Raw genomic sequence first — 27056 nt, forward strand, 5'->3', positions numbered from 1 at the left:
CAACAAAAAAATATTGTAACTTTAAATAAATGTGTTATTTTTTCATTAAAATCTTTATACAAATATACAGTAACATGCTTTCTCCACAAATACAGGCCACCCTAAACCCAAGCCTCTACCTTGTCTTACTGCTTCATTTGTACCAGCAGCGGTATGAAGACATGCTGAGATTATCAAACACTCGAGACCGGGTAAGTGAGGTAAGTAAAAATCAAATCTTTATCAATGTGACAAATGGTAAGGGCTTATACATAAAAATACTGCAAAAAGACAATCACGTAGGTTAGACAAATCAAACAAAACAGCTACATATCACATGTACCTTAAACAGGCATGTGCTTAAAAGGTCTTCCAAGCTTGCTCCATTTTAGACCCATTCATAAAAATCCTGCCATTAAAAAATTACAAATGCTACCACTGCTGCCCCCTTAAAAAATCCATGGCTATGCTGCTAATCTTCTGGCTTAAATAATTTTTTGCCACCAAAGTTTTTATAATGGAAATAATAAAATTATACAGTCATAACAGAAGGTCCCTTTTAGGGAGCTTACAATCAATAAAAACAGAAAAAGGCAACTGTCCATAATATCAAATTCAAAAAGTACAGTAGTATCATAACTTATAATTAAAATGGCAGTTGTAGGTCACAAGAAACCTTTTAATGAATGTTTCAAGTCAATTATACTTATTATTTGAGAATACATTTATCAAGGTATTAGGGAACTAATAAAACTGACAAATTGCCAAAGACTGGTATAGGCCATTGATGTGGTAGTAATTAATCTTTGGCTGCCATGCTCTTTTGAAAAACACTGTAGTATCAAAACTGATTAAATATATTTTTTAGTGGTCGCAATAGAATTATTCCAGTTTTTCCCTTGAAAGAGTTTGTTCTTTTCACGTAGTTGCCATATATGTTTTTAGCTGCCATAGCTACCGGTATAAATAGTGTTCATTTAAGACATTTTTTTTTTTTTGTTCATGGATATTTGTTCCCTAGGAGAAAGGCATAAGAATGCAAATGAAATCTTTTGTGGCTAGCATTCAATCAATTTTTTCAAAATATCTATGGTAGGTGGCCTGGGTTCAACACATTTGTCTTCTGTTTTGTGCATTAAGAGTGCATGAAGTTAAAGCATATAATTCTGGAGGTAGTTGGAGGGGTGCTACTAGTTTTCAGCTGTAAGATGGAAAACTTTGTTCCACGTTGTTTTGAATTTCAGATCTTTTTTTTATCCTAGAAACAAATAAATAAATAGCTTGTAAGTGGCTTATGGGCAAAACAGAGCCCAATCTGGTTTTATTCATCACATACATTTGTGGTAAAAAGTTTTGGATATTGATTTGCATCAGTCTCACTATAATGATAAATCTGCTTCCGAACTGTAATATGAGGTATGGTGCATGATTTGCTATATATTCCAGAACTGAGTGCAAGGAAGATTTCAACTAAACTGGGGTCATGGTCACAGTCTTTGCCCAGTCCGTGACATGCATCCTCCAGTTTCCTAATGATGTATGAGCAAATAGTCTGGTGAATGAACAGGTAAAAAGGGCAGTTGTGTCTATATTCGATCTGTGTTCTCAATACAACTTATTGATTTCCTCCTTTAAAGAGTCATTAGGACAAACTTTGCAAATATTTGAGCCAAGCATCAAAAATTCCTGTGAAGCCACATTTCATGTGAAGTGAAGCCACATTTCTTGTGTCCCTCATAATGAACCTTTAGGTTGTTAGGTTGAGTGTTGTTTCTTTTTGGGATGTAATAGACTCTAGTAGACCTTGAATTATGGGATTCTAAGATATATTTTGCTTTTGAAAAAGTGCTTGTAAGCATAAAATTCATTAGACTTGTATCCTGAGCCATTAAATAAACGTTTTCCACTGCCCGGTTCATATTCCGGGTACTTTGGCTTCAGAGCCTCCATTCTCTCTAGCTGGACCATGGATGATTTTCTATCAGCATCCAATGTGTGTCAACCTCCTTAACACTGCCTAATTTCTTGGATCTGCTTAAAAATGTCTGGAAGAGATTGTTAGGTGCGCTTTTAAAATATTTTGAACTAAAGATAGTAGGTTAGTGGCGGAAACTTGGCCAATATTTGACCCCAAACCACAGATTGTCCTGAACAGGGGTGTCTATCAGGGTCTGAATCAGCTAGGAAACAGTAGGGAGGATCTGTGTCTGCTTGTTCTTGTATTGGCCTCATGCAGAACAGGTCCTAGGTTGTCCAGCTGGCAGTCGCTGGGATGCTCAAACTTTCAAGTCTTCTTCCTGATCATCTCTGCTGAGAAATGTGGAAGGCTGCTTGCATTGACTGTGATGTTTTTCTTTTCTATTCATTTTTTTTTAAGGTTATGAACCATACAGATATAAAACCATACAGCTGTGATGTTTCTAACCACTTCAGCCTCAGAACATTTGGCTCGTGAATGACCAGGCCATGTTTTGCGATTCGGCACTGCGTCGATTTATCTGACAATTGCGCGGTCGTGTAACTCTGTACACCAAACGAAATTGACATTCTTTTTTTCCCACAAATAGAGCTTTCTTTTGGTGGTATCTGATCATCTGTGCGGTTTTTATTTTTTATGCTATAAACAAATATTGTGTTTTTTTCAAAATTGGCACTCTTTTTTTGTTTATAGCGCAAAAAATAATGTAGTGATGACACTTTGGACAAGTGTCTGTCATGTACAAATTTAGTTTTTGCCTCAGAACAGTAAAGGGGTTCTGAGGGTTAATTATGTAGGTTTAAGTTTGACATCAGTTTGGCTGGGCTGTGTTAGAGTTCTGCCTGGTCATGTGTACAGTTAGGTGCACATGACAGGCTCAAAACCAGGCCTGGTTGGACGTTTTAGGTATCAGCTTTCCCTGAGTCAATCAGTGGGTGCGCCGGGCCCCGCTGAGGAGTCTGGGGAAGGGTACTTATGGTGTTGAAGTCACATGTTCAAGGTTCGTTCGTGAGGCCATAGCAGTCTGTTCCTGATTCTGTACTGGGGTAGCCCCGCGAGGGGTCCCGGTCACGGGAGCGCTCGTCGCTCCGCAACATGCTTCAGTTGGCTAACCCCAATAGACCCGCCTGGTCTGGGGTAAGGTTCCATCTGTTCCCAAGCCTCGGAACCGGCTGGTCAGAGCCGCAGTAACTGAGGGAGGATTCAAGGCATCCGGGTGTGCTCTCAGCTTGGAGGGGCACCGCAGCTCGTGTAAGTGACCGGGGAGGACTCTTCGGAGGAGGGCCAACAAGCTGGCATCCTGAGAAGTGCCTGGTTGCTGGGTTGTGAAGGACACTGACGAATCCACGTTTTTCCAGTACTGCCAAGGAGACAGAGAACGTTCCAGGTACTGAGGAAAAAGGTTCCTGTTCACCTTTGTTACAAGTTACTCAAGGTCAAAGATTTTCTGAATCAAAGTGCTGACTGCCATAATCTCTGGCTAGAGATTTGTTCAGCTTTGAAGCGTCCATCTGCGAGTGGCTACTCTCTGGGTGGTATTAGAGACTTTTTGATATTAGCAGTTCAAGGTGCCTGAGTTTCTTCACCCTTGCCCTCTGTTCCCATACAAGACTGTGTTTGTTGGATGTTACCCCTGCAAATATAAACCTTTTCTAAAGGACTTTTATTTTGTCAGTGTCCAAAGTTGTTGGGTACTAACTCTGGGAACTCCTAGACATGGAAGAACCAGCCAAGCGGAGGTAACCGGTAAGCCCAAAAGTTAAGGCCGCCCTGCCAAGGCTTATGGCCGCTACAATAAAACCACAGAGATGATCAAATACCACCATAAGAAAGCTCTATTTGTGGAAAAAAAGATTGTCAATTTTGTTTGGGTGCAGAGCCGCATGACCACGCAATTGTCAGTTAAAGCGTCGCAGTGCCGAATCGCAAAAAATGGTCTGGTCATTCAGCAGCCAAATCTTCCGGGGCTGAAGCAGTTAAAGCAGAATAATACTCATGTCCCATTCACCAATGCCCACAAGCTCCCTTTTCAGTGCCGGCATCCTCTCGCTGGCTTATTCTGGGTGCCGGGTGTTCTGCCATCTTGATTTACCTGGCCAGGATGACATAACTCTGAGCATGTGTACAGGAATTTATTCATACCAGCACCCAGTAGCTTAGAGTACAGATTGAGAAGTTTGCGAGGAGGAAGATAAGAATCTTTTTTTGCAAAAAGGATGTCTTTCAAAGTATGTCTATCTGCTATAAAAATAAAAGTGGACATCAGTGAAGGAGAAAAAGTACTTATTTACAAAATTTTCTAACAGAAACTAAGAAAAAAATATATATATTTTTTATATATATTTTTGGTCTTTTTTTCTTTTTTTTTAGCAAAAAAAAAAAACCCAGTGGTGATTAAATACCACCAAAAGAGAGCACTATCAGTCTAAAAAAAAAAAATTATATATATATTTTCCATTTGGGTACAGTGTGGCATGACCACACAAATGTCATTCAATGTGTGACAGGGCTGAAAGCTTAAAATTGGCCTGGGCAGGAAGGGGGTGAAAGTGCCGGGTATTGAAGTTATTAAGCTTCAAAGAATACCTTTTATTTTAGTATGTAGAACAGAAGTTCTAACTGATCTACATACATGTTCCAAGTCAGGAAGTACTGAAGTGATTGTGGGACAAGATAACAGTTAAGGAACTAGAATTGTTTGGAAGTAGATTTTGTTTTCTAAAATCCTGAGGCCAAGAGAGAAATCACAACTAAGTAGCCGAGCAGCAGTGTTTCCAGCAAAAGATCCTCAAATTACATTCTGAAAAAGACTATTTTATATTATACTACTCCCAGTACCCTTCAGTACAAGCTGCTGTTGGTTTTAAAATGTTGCATCCTCCAAAACCCTTGAGAGTAGAATTCACTGTCTTTTTGGAAAGTCAATAATCCTTCATATATTCTTTCAGGGAACTTTAATATATTTTTAAATTAAATTAGGCACATCAAGTTGCTTCAACTTTATCAGAAAATACAGAAAATATCCAATGAGATAAGCGAAATAGGATTTTTCCCTACACTTACCACTGAATTACATTACCGAAATTTCTTAACAGCTGCGGCAAACAGAAGAAACAAATCAAGTCTTTTCTAATATACACTGACCTGTCACTATGATCAGGGAGGGGTTTACATTCATGAGCTGATAGTATAAAGTTGAGATGAGAGGAATAAATATTTGGGGGATAAAATAAAAAAGACGACTTGGCTGAAAAAAGGCAGAGCAGTCAAGGTAGGAATATGCAGGATGGCATTGCTTACTTATTTTTGAAGGTGAAGACTCTTGGATAGTCATTTTTATCCTTGCAAGTCACTGACCTAAAACAAGCACAAGTGAATATAGTGTGGTGATATACTAAACGGGACAAGAGCAACGGTTAATAAAAGTAGGAACATTTTCACCTTCCTTCTGCCGAGACATGCGGTTATCAGCATGGTATGGCTGAAAGTGACCAGACAGTATCTGCATGTAGTCTGTGGCACTTGCTCCTTTGTGTGTGTCTCGGTACAGGCAAATTATTTCAGAGGCTGGGGAGCACAGGCTTGAAACAAAAGGTAATAACTGTGGGGGATGAGCTGATGAAGAAAATTAAAATACAGTTGTTAGGTGTGGGTAGGGTAGGTTTCTCTGAAGAGAAGGATTTTCAGGGATCGTCTAAAAGCTCATAAAGTAGGAGATAGGCAGACAGATTGGGGTAGGGCATTCCATAGGATTGGAGAGGCTTTGGAAAAGTCCTGGAGGCGAGCATGGGAGGAGGTAATGAGGGAGTTAGAGAGCAGGAGGTCTTGAGAGGAACGAAGAGAACGAGTAGGTTGGTATTTAGAGACTAAGCTAGTGATGTCGCTGGGGGCAGAGTTGTGGATGGCTTTGTACGTAGTTGTTAGTATTTTGAATTTAATTCCTTGGCTGAGCGGAAGCCAGTGGAGGGATTGACAGAGAGGAGTAGCAGAAACAGAGCGATTGGTAAGGTGGATGAGTCTGGCAGCAGAATTTATGATGGATTGAAGAGGTGATAGACTATGTAGAGGTAAACCAATGAGAAGGGTGTTGCAGTAGTATAGGCGGGTGATGACCAGCGAGTGAATTAAGAGCTTTGTTGTGTCATTGGTTAGAAAGGGGCGTATTTTGGAGATGTTGCGGAGGTTGAGGCGGCAGGATTTGGACAGTGATTGGATGTGTTGCTTGAAGGAGAGTTCAGAGTCCAGGACTATACCTAGAACCTTGGCATGTGGGGATGGGCTTATGGTTGTGCCATTGATTTTGACAGTGAAATCAGGGGAAGGCGCATATGAGGGAGAAAAAATGATAAGTTTGGTTTTGGATAGATTGAGTTTGAGGAAGTGGTGGGACATCCAGACTGATATATCTGATAGTAAATTAGTGATACGTGAGCAGACAGAGGGAGTGAGCTGAGGGGTAGAGAAATAGATTTGGAAGTCGTCAGCATAGAGGTGGTATTAGAAGCTATGGGAGGTTATCAGTTGACCCAGGGAGGAGGTGTAGATTGAAAATAGGAGCGGTCCAAGAACAAAAAACTTGGGGGACCCCAACAGGGAGAGGAAGAAGTAGAGTTGTAAGAAACGCTAAAGGTGCGGTTGGATAAGTAGGAAGAGAACCAGCAAAGAGTACAGTTACGGAGTCCAAAGGTGTGGAGTTTTTTGAGGAGGAGGGGTTGGTCAATCGTATCAAAGGCAGCAGAGAGGTCCAAGAGGAGGAGTACAGAATTATGTCGATTGGTTTTGGTCGTTAGTAGATCGTTTGTTAGTTTTAGGAGAGCAGTTTCTGTGGAGTGTTAAGGAGGAAATCCAGACTGAAGGGGATCAAGAAGGCTATTATCAGAGAAGTGGACACTTAGTCAGTTGTAGACCAGACGTTCGAGGAGTTTGGATAAGAAGAGGAGCAAGGAGATGGGGTGTAGGTTGCTAGGATTGGATGGGTCCAGCGAGGGTTTTTTAAGTATGGGTCTGACAAGTGCATGTTTTAGAGAGTTGGGGAAGATTCCAGAAGAGAGGAAGAGATTGAAGATGTGGGTTAGAGAGTGTAGCATAGAGCCAGAGGGTGAACATAGCATTTGTGAGGGAGCAGGATCCAGAGGGCAGGTGGTAAGGTGGACATTACCAAGTAGTTTAGCAACTTCGTCTATAGTGGTGGGGTTGAAAGAGGGAAGTAATGATTGTGCCTGTGGTCATGACGTGTAAAGCGTGGAGGGTATCAGAACAGTAGAGATCTCCGCGCAAATTGTATCAATCTTCTGTTTGAAGTGATTGGCAATCTCCTGGGCAGTGAGTGAGTTGGTGGGTGGAGGCAGTGGAGGACAAAGTAGAGAGTTGAATGTAGAGAAGAGTTGACCGGGAAGGGATGATAGGTTGCTGATGCGAGTGATAAAATAGGTCTGCTTGGCAGAGAGGAGGCTGGAATTGTATATTTGGAGAGCAGATTTATATTGGTTGAAATCTCTCTGAGACTTGGTCTTGCACCACAGGCGCTCATGAGCACAAGTATGTTTTTTCAGACTTCTAGTAACATCTTTTTGCCAAGGTTGAAGGGGTCAGGGCTTGATTCTGTGTGTAGTGAGGGGGGTCAGTGAGTCCAGTGAGGCTAGAAGTGAAGCGTTGCAGACAGAAGTGGCTAGGTTGGTGCAGGATAGGGGTGAGATTTTGTCGTAGAGGTTGTCGATAGCAGAGTAGAGAAGAGAAGGATTGAGATGACATAGGATTCTGCGGGTAACTTTAAGGCGGTTGGAAGGAGAGGAGGTGAAGGAGAGGGAGAGAGTGAAACTAATAAGGTGGAGATCAGAGAGAGGGAATGGATAGTTAGAGAGGTTGCATGGAGTGCAAAGGTGAAAGAAAACGAGGTCAAGGATATTGCCTTCAGAGTGAGTAGGAGCATGTATCCACTGCTTCAGGTCAAAGGAGGAGGTTAGGCTGAGAAGTTTGGAAGGGGCAAGAGTGTTAGTATTAATAGGGATGTTGAAGTCCCTAAGAATGATTGTGGGGATTTCAGAAGAAAGAAAGTAGGGTAACCAGGCAGAGAAGTCATCAAGAAATGTTGATACTGGTCCAGGGGGCCTGTAGATCACGGCTATCCTTAGAGAAATTGGAGTGAAAAGACGAATGCAGTGTGCTTCGAAAGAGGAGAGTGACAGAGAGAGAGGTGGCTGAAGTACCTGAAAGGTGCTATGTGGGACTAGAAGGATTCCAACACCTCCTCCCTTACGTCCATTGGATCTGGGGAAGTGAGTTCAAAGAAGAGCACCATGGGATAGGGCAGCAGAAGACGCAGTGTCGGATTCGTGGAGCCAAGTTTCGATAATGGCGAGTAGGTCAAATGAGTTGGCAATAAAGATGTCATGGAGAGAGGTGAGTTTTTTGCAGACAGAGCGGGAGTTCCAAAGGGCACAAGAGAAAGGGAGTCTAGTCTTGGGAAGAATAGAAATGGGAACTAAATTGTGTTGATTGCAGCTGCTGCCAGAGGGTGCAGGGTGATGGGTGCATGGGGTACAGTTTAATGATGGAGGCCCAGGGTTTGGGGATTTATTTTCAGAGGTTAGGAGAAGCAGGAGGGTGAGGGAGGTAATATGGGAGTGGGATTTATATGAAGGGACATGCCCCAGGGTCTTGGAGATTTAGTGTGTGTGGATTTAGAATTAGCAGGAGTTGGTGGGTGCAGTAATAAGGAGAGGACAAAAGTGAGGGTGATATATATATGCTGTGGGGAGGAGAAGAGGTGTGAAGGAGAGATAGTTTAAGGATAGAGGACAGGGCTGTCAAAAGGAGTGGTAGAGAGTGCATGTTACAAGGAGAAAGAGCTAAAGGGTAAACGAGGTCACCTGGTGTCTGTGTGGTGTTTTTTTAAAGTATTGTCTTGTGTCCCTTCGCTTTGTGCATTCGCTGAAGTGCAGAGTCAGAAGTGCTTCCACTTCTAGAAATCACCACTTTGAGAAAGAGCCACAGTTGCAAATGTGCCCCCTGCAATAGCTTCCCCCAAAAAGAAGCTTATCTTTATACTGATAGGGGTGGGGTGTGAGTGGATTTCAATTATCACTCAGGAGGTAATAAAGCTTGGCTGGTTAACAGGGCAAAATTCTAACTTCATAATTTTGGGCAAGACAAGGGAGATAATAAAGCATTAGAAATAATACACCCATCTATCTATAAAAGTAAAAAAATGCAGGCATACCAGCAAGTGATTAGTGTAACTTTATATATGATAAAGTGATGGCAATACATACCAAAGCAATAACAAGAAGAATGTACATATGTCTGAAAAGAATAGTGAATATATGTATCTGTATATCTGGATATATAACTAAAGGTCTAGCTCAGAGATATGCAATTAGCGGACCTCCAGCTGTTGCAAAACTACAAGTCCCATCATGCCTCTGGGTGTCATGCTTGTGGCTGTCAGAGTCTTGCTATGCCTCATGGGAATTGTAGTTCTGCAACAGCTGGAGGTCCGCTAATTATATATCCCTGGTCTAGCTAATATTAGCCTAGGGAACAGTAAACAGCTCAGGGTAGCGACAGGCTAGGCTTTCAATGCCCACTTAGATAGGTAGAGGTCGGGTAGCATTGATAGCCTATAGTTAGGTTAGGGACTAAGAGATAGGCCTGATTTGCCTTGCAGATGGCGTGTTCCAGACTTCTTCGCCATTGGTGTGTCCGTCTGTACAAGCGTCCCCAGGAAGCCACTGCTGCACAGATACAAGTGTTCGTCTTCAAGCCGGATTGTGTTATGCCTTGCAAGACAGCTCATCAGGGGCCCCTGCATATCTTTACCGCTCAATGATTAGTTCCAAGAGGTACTGACCTCTTGCAACCAATCATTGAGAGGTAAGGATATGCAGTAACGTCTAGCAACTAATCAGTAAGCAGTAATAATGTGCAGCAACCTCTAGCAACAAATTAGTAAGTGGTAAGGATGTCCAGTAACCTCTAGCAACCAATCGGTGAGCAGTATTGATGTACAGTAATATCTAGCAACCGATCAACAAGCAGAAGTCATGTGCTGTAACCGCTATCAAATATTCAGTGAGCCATAACGTGTGCTGTAACCTCTAGCAGCCAGTCAGTAAGCAGTAGTGATACACTTTAACCTCCGCAGTAGCACATCATTACTGCTCACTGATTAGTTGCTAAAGGTTATAGCACATCATCTCCTCACTGCCTGGACACCATGGCCTAGAGAGGTGAGGGGACCCATCAATAAACAGAAAATTCCTAGGGATCATAGGACTTCTGGGATCAGTGGCAATTCTGGGGAATTAATGGGGTCAGTGGCAGTGGTGGGATTTTGGGATTAGATAGGAGGCAGTACACTTTGGCAAACTGTGAATCATGTGGCAAGTATATAGTGGGTGATTCTACACTGACCATCATTGTATTGGGGAATTTACAATTACTGTACCACCAATGTAAAGGGGAATTTGCACTGACTACCATGTAACAGGGGATTTTACACCACCCACCAATATAAAGAGTAATTTTTACACTGACACCTATGTAATAGGAGAATTTACACCAACCACCAGTGTAAGGGGGAATATACAATGACCTCAATGTAAGGGGGTATTTACAATGACAACCATTGTCGAGGAGATTTGTACTGACCACCAATGTAAGGTGGCACTTCTACACTGACTACCAATGTTAGGGGGGATTTACACTGACCACCAATGTTAAGGGAGATTTACACTGACCGCCAGTGTTAAGGGGGATTTACACTGACCACCAATGTAAGAGAAATTTTGCATATACCACCAATGTAAAGGGAAATGTACACTGCTCACTAGGGATGAGCTTGGTGTTTGACTCGAACGCTTGTTTGACTCGAACAAGGGACGTTCGCCTGTTCAGCAAATTAAGAACTTTGTGGACCGTTCGCACAAAATTTGTGTGGCACGAACGGCCCACAATGCACTACGCCATAGCAGTGCATCGCTGGCTCATGATTGGCCAAGCATGCACTATGACCCCGCATGCTTGGCCAATCACATCGCCGGCAGCAAGGAGAGCCATAATTGGCCACAGCCAGGGTGCCTGTGGCCAATTATAGCTCAGGGGGGTTTAGTACATGCCCCACACTATATAAGGCTGCCAGCGCAGTGGCCTTGTGTAGTGTGTTGCGGCAGTCAGGGAAAGAGCACGATAGGCAGGGACAGTGTCTTTACTGCTTGGGAACCTAGTGCTTATTCAGTGGGTGCTGTGTGCCTCCTGCACAGTATACACCTGAAGATACCCCTTATTGCTGGTGTTCTGTTTCTGTAATACAGGCATCTGCAGAAGTTAGAGTGGGTGTTGTGTTCCTCCTGCACAGTATACACCTGAAGATACCCCTTATTGCCGGTGTTCTGTTTCTGTAATGCCACGTACACACGATCAAATAATCTGGTGGAAAAGTGTGTGAAAGTAGTTTTGGACCAAAATTTGTCCGCCGGACTCGCAGTCCAGCAGACAATACGGCCGTGTGTGTGCTAGTTCGCCATACTTTTGAAATGAATGGACTTTCCCGTGCACAGAGAAAAGTCCGTTCATTTTGAGCGCGGCTCCAGGTAGCCAGGACTAGCGAAGGAATCATCGCTGGCCCCGTCACCTGGTATGGACTTAAAGGGTAAGCCCTACGCCGAAAAAAACGGCGTGGGCCCCCCCCAGGTCCATATCACATTCCACATGCCCAGCGGTTGAATGCTAGCTTGCCTAATTGCTAGCACTTCAACTGCTGCCTTTTCAGTTGGTAGACTCGGCCCCCTTCCGTGAGTTTGTGCAATGTGTGGCTCCTCAGTGGCAGGTTCCAAAATGCCACTTTTTCTCATGGAAGGCGATTCCAGCTCTCCACCAGCATGTGGAAGGCAATGTCCATGCCTCGCTGGACAGGGTGGTCAGTGGTAAGGTGCATATTACCGCTGACTCATGGTCCAGCAGGCATGGACAGAGACGTTACCTATCTTTCAAGGCCCATTCTTCTGGCAGCTGGGAAGGATGCAGGACAAGGTGCAGTAGTGTTGGAGGTTGTTCTGCCACCACGTCTCAAAATGCTACTACTGGTTGTGACACACCTCTCTCCTCCACCCCCTCCTCTTCTTCTTCCTCCATGGCCTCTTCCAGTGCTTTGTCCTTGGAACCAGCTGTGCTCTGTAGATGTTCAAGGTGTTACGCAAGTACACAGGCAAAAGGAAGCCATGCTGTGCTTGCGCTGGTTTGTTTGGGGGACAGGAGCCACACTGGGGCAGATATTTTGTCACCTCTGCAGGGGCAGGCTGAGAGGTGATTGACACCATGCCAGCTTAAGCCAGGAATGGTGGTTTGCGACAATGGCACCAACCTCCTCTCCAACCTCCGACAGGGACAACTGACCCATGTGCCCTGTGTGGTTCACGTCCTTAACCTGGTAGTGCAGCAGTTCTTGGGCAGGTACCCGGGCTTACAGGATGTCCTGAGGCAGGCCAGGAAAGTCTGTGTGCATTTCTGCCGATCATATAATGCCAGTGCTCGGCTGACTGAGATCCAAAAGGAGTTCAACCTGCCCAAGAACCGCCTTATATGTGACATGTACACAAGGTGGAACTCAACGTTGGCCATGCTGCAGCTGCTGCACACGCAGCAGAGGGCCATCAATGACTACCTGTGTGACTACGGCACCAGGACAGGGTCAGGGGAGCTCGGTTTTTTTCACTACACCAGTGGGGCATGATCAGGGATACATGCACTGTCCTGTCACCATTTGAGGAGGCCATGAGGATGGTGAGCAGTGACAGTGCATGCATCAGTGACACTGTACCTCTTGTCCACCTGTTGGAGCATACGCTGCATGGAATAATGAACAGGGAACTTGAGGCAGAACAGAGGCAGGAAGAGGAGGACTTCTTTGCCTCTCAAGGCCCCCTTTATCCAGACAGTGTTCCTGCTGTCCCACCCATCACACAGCAAGAGGATGAGGAGGATTGTGTCAGCATGGAGGTGGAGCCTGGCACTCAGCATTAGCAGCAGAAGTCTTTTAGGGATGATTTACAGTCCCAAGAAACCCATGGACTTGTACGTGGCTGGGAGGACTTCCTTGCCTCTCAAGGCCCCCTTTATCCAGACAGTGTTCCTGCTGTGCCACCCATCACACAGGAAGAGGATGAGGAGGAGGAAGAGGAGGAGGAGGATGATTGTGTCAGCATGGAGGTGGAGGCTGGTACTCAGCATCAGCAGCAGCAGCAGCAGCAGTCTTGTAGGGATGATTTACAGTCCCAAGAAACACGTGGACTTGTACGTGGCTGGGAGGAGGTAGCTGCGGACCATGTTGTCCTTAGTGACCCAGAGGACTCCGGACCGAATGCCTCAGCTAACCTACGCTGCATGGCCTCCCTGATCCTGCAAAGCCTGCGGAAGGATCCTCGTATTCTTCGGATCAAGGAGGGGGACCATTACTGGCTGGCCACTCTCCTTGATCCATGCTACAAGGGTAAGGTTGCGGACCTTATCTTGCCATCGCAGAGGGAGCAGAGGATGAGACATCTCCGGGAGGCCTTGCAGAAATATCTGTGCAACGCGTTCCCAGAGACTGGGAAGCTCATTCCTGCACTCCAACTAGAGTATCTGGGAGAGGTTGCAGTATTGTGGCAGCACCAGTGCCTAAGGCCCAATTTTTGAGCCAGGGGCATGTAATTACAGTTCTTGATATAACATTTCACAGCAGGGTCCATTCCTGCACCCACAGATAGTAACTGTGAGGACTTATAGTGTTGTGGCACCAGTACCACCACCACCACGACAACCACCAAAGGCCCAATTTTTCTACCACTGTTCAACAATGGCATGTAATTACAATTCTTGATATAATCGTTCACAGCAGGGCACTCCATCGCCCACCAAGAGTCACTTTGAAGGCTTACAGTGTTGCGGCAACACCAACACCTTAGGTCCAAATAGGCAGGCCCCTACTTTCAAACATCCAACTTACAAATGTCTCCTATTTGCAAACGGAAGGAGACAACAGGAATGGAGATGAAAAAAGACGGACAGCAAAAAAAAATTAAAATGATACAGGGCTGATAACCCTTCCCTATGTTTTCCAAAAAGCTTAAAAATAGATTTTTTGACTGGAGCTACACTTTAAAAATGTACCAGTTCAAAATTACAAACAGATTCTACTTAACACAACGAACTTACACAGTCCCTGTCTTGTTTGCACCGCCTGTATACTGCTGTTCTGAGTATATAGGGCCTGGGGGCTAAAGTTCGTACAAATTTTCGGTCCGTTCGAAAGTTCTGGTGCAAACCGAACCAGGGGGGGTTTGGCTCATCCCTACTGCTCACCAATGTAATGGGGGATTTTACGTTAACTGGCAATAAAGGGGGATTTCTACACTGGCCACCAATGTAAGGGGATTTACACTAATCACCAATTTAAAGAGGGCTTCAACAACCAATGTAAGGGAGAATTTGACCACAAATGCAATTTTGGATTTTTTTACCGATTACCAATATAAAGAGGAGTTTCTTCACTGGCCACCAATGTAAAAGATAAAGGCTACAAGTTTCCCTGCCTGTTTAGGTGCGCCTTCTACCGGGCGTCCCAGAAGAGCTTGCTGCAGTGATTTAATTAAATTCTTCTGTGTAAGTGACAAAATTAAATTATAAAGGTTAATCCAAAAATGTTTCACCTTGGGGCAGGACCACAATTTTTAGGTCACCATGCCTTCCAAACCGCACCCTCGAAAATGGGAGGGAGAGGCCCTTGGGACATACAAAGCTATTCTCGTCGGTACCATATACCATCTGAGCAATACCTTGTAATTTGCTTTTGATCAATGAAGTATTTATATATAATTTTGACGCACACTGTGTGGACCATTCATCTAGAGCGAATGTCTCCCCTATGTCTTGTTCCCACTTCTTCATATAAAACAATTTTTCTGGAGTAAAGGTCAATATACTATAGATTTTGGAGATAAAGCCAGTGTGCTTATCAAAGGATCTGCATAAATACTCCATTGAGGTGGACGTGGTTATATCAGCTGCACGCTTTAAGGTTTGCAGAAAATGCACATAATGAAAAATTTCTGAGTTTGGAAGACGGTATTTCTCTTGAAGGGTTCCTTGTGAGAGACTCCCCCAATGATCACAGAGGTCAGCAATACCTATCAAACCCTTGTTTGTCCACCATGGGTATTGGGTATTGAGACCTGGGGTGAAGTCTGGCTTGCCAGCTAGAGGGGCCATGGGAGTGTGTGGAGATTTGAATTCATGTGTTTTCATGAATCTATCCCATAGATTTAATGAAAATGATAGTGTGGGACACATCATGACCAGTCTGTCTTTTGGTCTCATCGGGTGATTAATTGGTTTTGTGGGATGTAGGGAAGATTCAATTTTCATCCAGATGGATGGAGGTGTTGAGGAGTGGTAGCTGTGCCAATTGCACTGCATAAAAATATTTGGCAAAGTCCGGGACTCCCAAGCCTCCCCTCATCTTAGGCATGTAGAGAGTGCACTTGTTCACCCAAGATCTCTTATTCCCCCATATAAATTTCAAAACCTTATTTTGGAATTTGAATAAGTCTGACATACAAATTCAGTGTTCTGAATAAATACAATAACCTCGGTAAGAAATTCATCTTGATCACGTACAGTCTACCGAACTGAGGATTACTAACCCATCGTTGGAGATCAACCACCATCTTGCTATATAGTGGGGGATAGTTTGCCTGATATAACTTATCTAAAGTGGGGGTTAGGAGAATTCATAAATATGGGAGGGTATTCGTTTGGCATTTAAAAGAAAATTAGTCTTGTAGTTGCGCTACTTTGTCCGCGTCCAATGAGAGATTGAGGGCAACCGATTTTGAATGGTTAATAGAAAGACCCAAAATCATGGAGAAGTGATACAATGTTTGGTATAGGTTTGGAAGTGACGTGACCAGGGACAAGAGAAGCAAGAGGCTGTCATCAGCAAACATAGCACACTTGTGCTCAGACTCTCCACAATGTATGCCTTTTATGTCGGGATGACGCCTAATTTTAATGGCCAAGGGTTCCAGGTCCCATACAAATAGAATAGGAGATAGAGGACACCCTTGCCGAAGTCCTCTATGGATATCTAATTGAGATGAAGCATATTCCTTGAGCTGGATATAAATATTTATTCTCAGAGATGTTTTGAATAAGGAATCATATATTCCTATTGTTTTATAATACTGCATGGCCAGGATAGCATTATTGCTTCAGTATTTTATAACACCATTAAGTTATAAAAACTGTGTTTTTAATGTAGGCAATATAACATACTGTTGATAGAACAGGCATTATAAAACACTGTCACTCGCACTTAAATCATTCACAGTCTAATAATACAAGACAATTGTTATCGAAATGGCACAGTCCCGCAGACTTTACAGTACACTGCAGAGAATGATAGATTTATGAAATCAAGCAGGCCACTGTTATGTTCTTCAATAGTACAGAAAGAGTTCAAAGCTAGATATATCTATCCATGATGACTTCAGGCTTATGCTCAAATAATACATTGGTGTTGCATATACAAATAAGGATTTTAGAGGCAGCAAACTCTGGCAAATGTGCTCAGATAAAGGCAGGATGAAGAAAAAGAACTAGTCCCCAATAATCATAATTAAGGCCATTATTGACTGAAATGCATTGACATTTTGTGGCTGTTATTGTGCATGTCACCTTGGTAGAGGCAGGACTTTGCTTCATGTCAGAGTTCCCAAAAAGAGGCAGCAGTGCCTTAGGTCTCACACTGTGGATATACAACTATAAGGCTTTAGGCCCTGTTCAGATATTACTTTGTTGAGCACTTGCCATTCAGACAGCACGATTTACACACATTTCCACGTGTCATCCATAGGGCAGAGCATTTACTTCAATGGACTGCCCTATGTTCTTTTGTCACCCAAAAGAAGCTCCTGCTCTTTTACAGGTGACAAGCTTAGTGCGATTTTTAATTGCGCCTTTTTGCCGATTGCGGAAGAATCGCACTGTGTTTGAGGTTATAAATAATGGCATCCAAATGCACACCACACGGTTTAACATAATTTGGAATCGTTGACAGAATTTTGCCCACAATTCCAAATCCCCTGATGTGAAGTGAAGTGTCTTGGTACCCTCATATAGCACGAAGTGCACTGCTATGTAACCATATGTAAGATCTGATATTTTTGTTTAAATTGCATACATATCCCTACTTTGTATGTTTATTTTTTCCTTCCAATAAAACCGTTTGGAATAAAAAAAAAAGTTGCATAGTAACTAATACTTGTCATACAGGAACGATGGGGCTGCTGGAGTCATATGAAACTTGGGGAAGCATGAACCATAAAGGTTTTATCCTTAATGCATGTGCAGTGATATACTCTATTTTCAGTGATTCCCTGTATTAGATTTGATACTCTGTAGAGATTCACTGAGATTTGATACATCTAATCTGAATAACAGGTAAAAAAGCATTTTCATGGATTCCATAAGATTTGAACTTTCACCTGCTATTTACCTGCACTGGCAGACATAGGAGATGAGCAAGAACAAAATTACATGCGTGAAACCCAATTTTAGAAGACTCCAATATTTTCAGTGGGAAGAAATGAAATACATGTACATTTCTGGAATGTAAGTCTATACACCTGTATAACTAGCATATACACTAGCAGCATGGACTGCCATTCGTCTGAAAAAGGAACCAAGTTTGGACTGCTTTTCAGAGCCATTTGACAGTGAGGAGGTGATATGTCACCTCCTTTCATCCTGCTTTAACCTCCTAAATACTCCACTACCATGCTGCAACTGTGTGCTTTGTGCGTGGTTGCTGCGTGGCGCCATTCACTTGAGTAACGCCCACCAAACAAGACAAGGGGTATCATTCTTGTTGCAGTTATGAAGCACAGCATCGTGGCTGTGACATGTGTACATCCTCAGCCACTGCCTTTGCAGCCTAAGGGGGAGTGGTTGGGGATGGTAAAAATGCAGCTTAGCAGTTAAAGAACAAGTTTGGACTTTCTCCCTATAGCTAAACCATCCAGACAGATAAGGTTTGCTGTTTCTTACCTTTTACTAAGGGTCAGCCAGGTGTAGGTAGCAGGGAAAAAAATCGGATACTCTTGTAGGGTGTGCACTGATCCAGTTAACTCAGCACTTTAACATGTACTGCACCTGTTAGGGTATATAAATAATGAGTATTGGATGTAAAGTAATATAACTTCATTTTGCAGATTTCAAGACGATTTTCCAATCTGAGCTTACACAGGCGCGAAAGTAAGTATATTCGCTTTATGCTTTGTTGCAGTGTTAATTTCGTCAACTAAAACGACTAAAACAATTTAGTGGACTAAATGAATACTATTTTAGACGACTAAAATACGGCTAAAACTAAAACAACTGAGATGACTAAAATGAGACTAAAACTAAAATGGCATTTTAGTCAAAAGACTAAGACTAAAACTAAATTGAAATTTGACTTCAAAATTAACACTGGTCTGTAGTGCATGTTCATACCTCAATACCTTAAATAATAACATATGAGATTTTTCACTCCAGCAGTATATAATAAGTTTAGAAATTGTAGAGAAATGTTAACTAATGCATTACAATTTAATTACACCCATTCGATTTTAGACGACTAAAATTTATTTTAGTCGACAAAAATGTACTGGAGATTTTAGTTGATTAAAACGTAGGACATTTTAGTCAACTAAAATGTACTGGAGATTTAGTCGACTAAATGCAACTAAAACTAAAACAATTGCAGAAGACTAAAATGGGACTAAAACTAAAATGCCATTTTAGTCCTAAGACTAAGACTAAAACTAAATCGAAACTTGCTGCCAAAATTAACACTGCTTTTTTGCTTTTTGAAATGAAGGGTGCTGTGCAGAGAGCCGCTCTTTTGAACTTAATGCGTGACATAGGAGCTGACGCAGGACTACACATCCCTTGCTTCCTCATGCCACCACCGTCAGTTACTAGGGTTCTGGCCAGTGCTGAATGAGAAGATCTGTCCTATAGGCAGACCAGTCAGTGTGAGCAAATATACAGATAACAGAACACAATGCCGCTGTGGGCCAGCACATCAGTTTGTAGTGCAGAGTGGGGGTGTGCATTCCTATGGTGGCAATGCTGCCCCTACTTAGGGAGCTTCTAAAGCTGCCCATAATATGGTAGATTTTTTAATAAAAGTTCATATTAACTACAGTACCTTGAAAAAGTATTAACACCCCTTCAAATTTTCCACATTTTGTGATGTTACAACCAAAAACATAAATGTATTTTATTGGGATTTTATGTGATAGACCAACACAAAGTGCCACATAATTGTGAAGTGGAAGGAAAATGGTTTTCAAGTGCCACGCATGCTCAGATCAAATTACAAGACCAAAGCTATTGGCTACCAGTTTGAAGGTAGTCCCGTTGTAACCAACGAATGTCATCACGTTCCGAATGATCGGATTTTCCGACAACTTTGTTCCGACCGTGTGTATGCAACACCAGTTTCTGACAAAATCCGTCGGAAAAAATAAGACGGATTTTGTTGTCGGAATGTCCGACCGTGTGTACAAGGGCTAACAGGTTTTCTTCTAAGATTGCCCTGTACTTGGCTCCATTCATCTTCCCATCAACTCTGACCAGCTTCCCTGTCCCTGGTAAAGAACAGCATCCCCACAACATGATGCTGCCACCACCATGTTTCACAGTGGGGATGGTGTGTTCAGGGCAATGTGCAGTGTTAGTTATCAGCCACACATAGCGTTTAGCTTTTAGGCCAAAAAGTTCAATTTTGGTCTTATCTTACCAGAGCACCTTCTTCCACATATTTGCTGTAGCCTCCACGTGGCTTCCCGCAAACTGCAAATGGTAATTCTTATGGATTTCTTTCAACAATGGCTTTCTTCTTGCCACTCTTCCATAAAGGCCAGATTTGTGAAGTGCATGACTAATAGTTGTCTTGTGGACAGATTCTCCCACCTGAGCTGTGGACCTCTGCAGCTCCTCCAGAGTTACCATGGGCATCTTGGCTGCTTCTCTGATTAATGCTCCCCTTGCCCGGCCTGTCCGTTTAGGTGGACAGCCATGTCTTGGTAGGTTTGCAGTTGTGCCATACTCTTTCCATTTTTGGATGATAGATTGAACATTGCTCCGTGAGATGTTCAAAGCTTGGGATAATTTTTTATTTTTTAATTTTTTATTACCTAGCCCGGCCTAACTTCTCCACAACTTTATTCCTGACCTGTCTGGTGTGTTCCTTGACCTTTATGATGCTGTTTGTTCACTAAGGTTCTCTAACAAACCTCTGAGGACTTCACAGAACAGCTGTATTTATACTGAGATTAAATTACACACAGATGAACTTTATTTACTAATTAAGTGACTTCTGAAGGCAATTGGTTCCACTAGACTTTAGTTAGGGGTATCAGAGTAAAGGGGGCTGAATACAAATGCATGCCACACTTTTCACATACGGTATTTGTAAAAAAAATTGAAAACTATTTATCATGTTCCTTCCACTGTGTTGGTCTATCACATAAAATCCCAATTAAATGCATTTATGGTTTTGGTTGTAACATGAGAAAATGTGGAAAATTTCAAGGGGTATGAATAATTTTTCAAGGCACTTCTCAATACAATTGAAATTCTCAATACACTTGATGACTTGGCGATTGTGTTTAAAAGTACTTCAAAATTTCCTTTGCTTTTCAGAATTGATTTTGGAATGAATTGCTTTTCCTATATGAAAACCACATGCGCTCATTCTCATCCTGCTCCTCAAATTTTCTTATTAATGCGGTCAAACACACCTGTCGATTTGACCATCATAAAATATTAGCACGTCAAATGAATTGTTCTTAAAATGAAAAATGTTGAGTGAAATTCTGCTAGTGTATGGTCAGCTTTAGGCAGCATTGTCACACTGTGTAATGCCAATGCTAATTTGCATTGTTGATTACCCCTGCATGTGCATCTGACATATCTTCCGAACATAGAAGTTGAGCATTCGCATGGAATGTTTGATGTGCATGCACAAGTATAGGCCAATGCTTTTTAGAGTTTCAAGAATACGGCTGCATGCATTCACTTGTATGCCAGGCTGTATATAACACGTGCAGCTCGCTGGACGCAAGAAAGTGCCTGGAGAATAACACTCTATGTAATCTGTGCTATTAAAATGACATGAGGGAGGAAGAATGGGCAAAGAAACAGGTAAACTTGAACTGGTTATATCAAATGATTTCAAAAGCTACCCCATGAAACATTGCAAAGCTATTCAGTTAGACCGGTTATCTCTTCTGTTCCACCGTGTCTGTGCTTGGCATCTGAGGGTTAAATAGTAACACTTTTGTTGAGAAAACAACACTCCCCTCTGGGTGATTTACGTACATTGCAAGGTTTTAAAAAAGAACTGTTGCAGATCCTGACCTTTTGTTATTCTGAAGAAATTGCTGTTTGCTTCTCTGTGTCCATGTGGAAAGTGAAGCTACTGGAAAGTGGCAGGATCTGCATCCATTATTTCCCTTTGGGAGTACCTCAGCAAAAAAGACATTTTGGTTGCAGGGGATGCCCAAAATCCGACTTGTATCTTAGTGCAGATTTCTGGGAAAATCAGTGAGCCAATCACACAAGCAGGAAATTACACCTCTGGGGGAAGTTCTGTACACCATCTGTGTGCAAAACACCTCCAGGTAGCCATAAAGGGAATTTACAGATCTGCAGATTGAAAACAAAAGGTACTTTTTTTTAAATAACATTCAATTACAATAGCTCTCCCTACCTCACCATGTAAAATTCAAAATGCTAACCATAACATACAAGGCCTTCACAAAATTGCCCCCATCTACATCACCAACCTCATCTGCAGATATTGCCCAAATCGTCCCCTTCGCTCCTCCCAGAACCTCCCGCTCTCTAGCTCCCTTGTTACCTCCTCCCATGCTCATCTTCAAGACTTCCAGAGCCTCTCCCATCCTCTGGAACTCCCTTCCCCAGTATATCTGATAAGCCCCTACCCTGTCCACCAGTGGCGGAATTATAGGGGTCGCCAAGTTCGCCATGGCGACCGGGCCCCTTCCTGCAGGCCCTCTGTACTCTTCAATAGGAGGGAAGGCTGAGAGGAGCTCACAATCATCAGCCAAACTGAAATCTGCACTGTGTGGGAGCTCCTCACATTAGGCTTAGTGAAAGCACAGTGTGTGCTCTTTGTCTCCCCCTAGAGTGCAGTACCCGGCAGTAAGAGCCAAGGTAAATGTCTGCTGTTTTTTTTAATAAGATTATCTACTGTATTTGTGTTTGTATGTGTGTGTGTGAGCATGCTTGTATGAGTGAACATGCTTGTATATGTGTGTGTGTGTGTGAACATGCTTGTATGTGTGTGTGTGTGAACATGCTTGTATGTGTGTGTGTGTGAGCATGCTTGTATGTGCATGTGTGTGAGCATGCTTGTATGTGTGTGTGAGCATGCTTGTATGTGCATGTGTGTGAGCATGTTTGTGTGTGCGTGTGTGAGCATGCTTGTGTGTGTGAGCATGTTTCTATGTGCATGTGTGTGAGCATGCTTGTGTGTACGTGTGTGTGTGCGTGAGCATGCTTGTATGTGTGTGTGTGTGAGCATGCTTGTATGTGCGTGTGTGAGCATGCTTGTGTGTGCGTGTGAGCATGCTTGTGTGTGCGTGAGCATGCTTGTATGTGCGTGTGTGTGTGAGCATGTTTGCATGTGTGTGTGTGATCATGCTTGTATGTGCGTGTGTGTGAGCATGCTTGTATGTGTGTGTGTGTGTGTGTGTGTGTGTGAGCATGTATGTGTGTGTGTGAGCATGTATGTGTGTGTGTGTGTGAGCATGCATGTATGTGTGTGCGTGTGTGTGAGCATGCATGTGTGTGTGTGTGTGTGTGTGTGTGAGCATGCATGTATGTGTGTGAGCATGCATGTATGTGTGTGTGTGAGCATGCATGTATGTGTGTGCGTGTGTGTGAGCATGCTTGTATGTGCGTGAGCATGCTTGTATGTGTGTGTGTGAGCATGCATGTATGTGTGTGTGAGCATGCTTGTATGTGCGTGAGCATGCTTGTATGTGTGTGCGTGTGTGTGAGCATGCTTGTATGTGTGTGTGTGTGAGCATGCATGTATGTGTGTGTGTGAGCATTAATGTATATGTGTGTGTGTGAGCATTAATGTATGTGTGTGTGAGCATGCTTGTATGTGTGTGTGGGCATGCATGTATGTGTGTGTGTGAGAGCATTAATGTATGTGTGTGTGTGTGTGTGTGTGTGAGCATGTTTGTATGTGTGCGTGTGAGCATGCTTGTATGTGTGTGAGTGTGTGTGAGCATGCTTGTATGTGCGTGTGTGAGCATGCTTGTATGTGTGTGTGTGTGAGCATGCTTGTATGTGTGTGTGTGTGTGTGAGCATGCATGTATGTATGTGTGTGTGTGTTCATATATGTATGTGTATGTATGCATGTGTGTGTGCATGTGTTTATCAGTGGCGGTGCATCCAAAAGGGTGCACAGGTTTCACCCCCTCTATGACCAATGGATAGATTCATGCATAGCATAGCAGGAATCTATCCATGGCCAACACTGCCACCCCCATATTTAGGTGTCTGGTCCCTTTTGGGGTGCCGGGTGCCTGAATTACACCGGCGGGGGGGGGTGTGTTTTTGCAGCACCTGATTAGAGCCATAATAGGCTTCAAAATAGGTGAACTGCGAGCGCCATGCTTGACGCTCACAGTCTACCCAGGTGTGTTAGAAAAGTGAATTAATATTCACTTTCCTAACACTGAACCGCCTCTCCGCCAATCAGGTGTGCGGGTCTTTTACCCATCACCCGATTGGCTGAAACGATAGACACAGCTATTGGACGCCCATCAGGAGGAGAGGACGGGAGATGAGGATGGCAGTAGCTGCATGGAGGACCCCGCTCATGGCCGTTACCCGCTGCCCCACCAAGACAGGGTAAGTGGCAGGCAGACAGTGAGCGGGCGGTGGGGATTCACAGTGGCAGCATTTGATGGACACACCAACAGCATTTGATGTGCAAAGTAGCAGCATTTGATGGGCACAGTGTCAGCATTTGATGGGTACAGTGGCAGCATTTGATGGGCACAGCGGTGGCATTTGATGGGCACAGTGGCAGAGCTTGATGGGCACAGTAGTGACATTTGATGGTACAGTGGTGGCATTAGATGGTACAGTGGTGGCGTTTGATGGGCACAGTGGCTGTAATTGATGTTTTTTAAATCGGTTCCTTTATATGCAGCCACCCACTTGGGACTGGGCCCTGGTGTTCCACCATCGGGCTCGGAGAAAAGAGCCCTGTCCGGAGGTCGGGGGGGGGGGGGGGGCCCGCCATGGTTTCCTGCATCGGGGGCCCTGAAGGTTCTAGTTACGCCACTGCTGTCCACCCTTAGGAGATCCCTGAAAACTCATTTATTCAGGGAAGTCTATCCCGCACCCACCTAACTGTCCCTGAGCCACCCCCATCAAATCATTCTCTGCAGCTATTACATTTTGTACCACCACCCCCTCCCTTTAGAATGTAAGCTCTATGAGCAGGGCCCTCCCGTACCTTTTGTATTCAACTGTACTGTAATTGTGTTGTCCCCCCTATACATTGTAAAGCGCTGCATAAACTGTTGGCGCTATATAAATCATGTATAATAATAATAATATGATCTGTGTAGCAATTGTATAGGCTATATTAATGTTTTTTTATTTTTTTGCTTTTTTTTCCCCACGATCTCTTAACAGATTCTAGAGAAGATAACCAGGATACCTAAAAATGAAATTGGGCTGTAAAGCTGTACAAAAAGTATTTGGTGTGAAGATGTTACAGAATCCTAACTGGTCATCCTCATCTGCAATTCATTCCAACATGGACCACTACATGGACAAGCTTCCACACTTTAATGGCAGATTTACTTTAAGCCTAATAAATAAAATAATTATTTATGAGTCAATCAAATCAAATAAAAAATTAAATGTGAAAAAATAAATAGAGCTGCTTCAAATAAGGTTGAGATGGTGAAAGTTGTGAAGAAGTGAGTTTAAGCTGAATTTCAGACAATCAGCTAAACACAAAACTTAAAGAATAGTCATTGGTATGTTAAATAGCTTGGACCAACGTACCTATTTATATACCATACCTGACTGATACCCCTGGAAGCAGTGGAGAGGTGGGGCAGTGACATCAGACTCCCCACCTCATCCAGTCAGAGAACACTTTGTATTCATTCATAAAATGCAAAGCATTCTATGAATGGCGCCCATGCTGAGTGTCTGTCCTCCTGTGCTCACAATACAGGAGAGCAGCAGCTCAGTGCAGACCCCTCAATCAAGTGGAGATCAGTGTTGTAGTGGTGTCTACTTCAGTGATGTTTATCTTCCATGGGTATCTGCCAGGTATGGTATATAAATATTTACATTGCTCCAAGCTGGACCAAAATCGATGCCTGTTAAGCAGCTGGCTCAACCTCTCAGCCCGTTGCTGTTAACCAGAGCCAGCTCTTCCTATCTATCTGCAGCCTGGTGCTCCAGTGAATGCTGGAGGAGCAGAGAGCAGTAATTGACAGTCACCAGTCTCTCTACAGGCTGCCTCCAGGTTACAAACAAGGTTCTGTAGGTTTGTTCTTAAAGTGTTACTAAACCCACAACAGTAAACTCAGTCTGTATATGCAGTAAAGCATGCTTGTTATACCCACTGTGAAACCTAAGGGGCTAATCCTATGCATTGTGTAAAAAAAGCTGTTTGATCCTGTCTTCCCTGATCATCTTCTTCCAGTGACTCCAATAAAAATCATCATATTTACAGAGACATGGGACAGGCTACACATGCCCAGTTTGTTGTGTATTGAGAGTTTTTCTTTTTTTCTTGGGCGAGTGCATGTGATCAGCACAGGATCTGCACTGTCCAGACAGAGGGTCGGGGTCCTGTCTCCTGATAGGACAATTGACTGAAAACTCCTCGTACAAGCTTTAACTAGACACTCATAGAAGTCACAAGACTGCGCTAACTTCTGATGAAAAAAGGTATTTCGCAGTTTACAGTATATGTAGTAAAATAATTGCATTTCCATGTTCTGTGTACTGTGGGAGACCAGATATAGTGAATTCAGGGTCCTGGGTTTAAGGTGAATATGTATGTACGTTGAAACGGGTACATTTTTTAAGTGCAACTCCAGCCAAAGAATTTATTTTATCTGGCCGTGCGCTGATGTGGGATTGCTGACCCGTCCGCCGAACAGCAGGTGGCAGGCATGGGTTGAGCAGCAAGATGGCCACCTGGCAGTTTATGGGACCAGCGTGACATCACGTTGCCTCCGTTCTTAAGTACAAGTTGATTGTAAGTCGGATGTTTGTGACTAGGGGACTGTCTGTATTCTGAGCAGGCTGAAACGAAATGTGATTGCTCAGTTCTCGGGGTTTAAAGCTGGTGGTGGATAGCTGCAGCAACACACTGATGCTGCAACATGGAGGTATGTAGGTTTTTTTTTTCAAATACTTCTCCTTTAATGCCTAAAACATTTGCTTAAAACACCAAGATCCACATACCAGGGTGCACTATCAGTATGGAGTTAATATGTACTCCCTCTGTCTCTGTAGGTTTCCTCTAGCAATCCAAGAACATTCTGGCAGATTACAGATTAGCTTCTAAGCAGACTGGTGCTAAGGTAAGGTGGCCTATAGCTGTAGCATCAGGGCTGTGCTGGTATCAGTTGACTATTTTTGCCACTCCCCATGTCAAGGATTATTGCCTCAGGTGGAGTAGCAGAGTTTCCTGTCAGGCAGGTAGGAGTGGTGGACAGCAGGGCAATGCTCAGCGAGGCTGAAGCTGCACTTTTACCAGGCTCTGCATCACTGAGGAGGCCTAGGTGCAGCAGCTGAGCAATGAGCTCAGAAATGCTGAGACTGTGGCTTTACCAGACTCAGCATTATGGAACTGCACCGAAGAGGGAGTGTTTGTGTCTCTTTGAGAACTCCCCATTGTGCCTTTTTAAATACTGCCTGAGGAAGCGGCCTCCTTTAGACTCAGGGGTAGCACAGCCCTGGTAGGGGCACATACTGCAAACTCTAGCA

General features: G+C 43.4%; 1 protein-coding gene across 5 annotated transcripts in view; it reads left to right on the plus strand.

Moving 5' to 3' along the window:
- The window catches only part of MARCHF10 (membrane associated ring-CH-type finger 10), a 78933-nt gene extending 53139 nt beyond the window's left edge, over window positions 1-25794 (plus strand). For 4 of the 5 annotated variants that reach the window (XM_077460134.1, XM_077460136.1, XM_077460137.1 and 1 more), the window contains 3 exons: window positions 96-200; window positions 18205-18247; window positions 24732-25794. In XM_077460134.1, the coding sequence (XP_077316260.1) occupies window positions 96-200; window positions 18205-18247; window positions 24732-24760 (177 nt within the window). In that variant the 3' untranslated portion in view covers window positions 24761-25794. The remainder of the gene's footprint in view (window positions 1-95; window positions 201-18204; window positions 18248-24731) is intronic. The other variant, XM_077460135.1, reaches the window with a different exon arrangement.
- The last annotated feature ends 1262 nt before the right edge of the window (window positions 25795-27056 follow it).

This window comes from Lithobates pipiens, unplaced genomic scaffold (assembly GCF_037356315.1).
Source record: "Lithobates pipiens isolate NorthernLeopardFrog02 unplaced genomic scaffold, aLitPip1_a1.2 Scaffold_28, whole genome shotgun sequence".
NCBI classification, from domain to species: domain Eukaryota; kingdom Metazoa; phylum Chordata; class Amphibia; order Anura; family Ranidae; genus Lithobates; species Lithobates pipiens.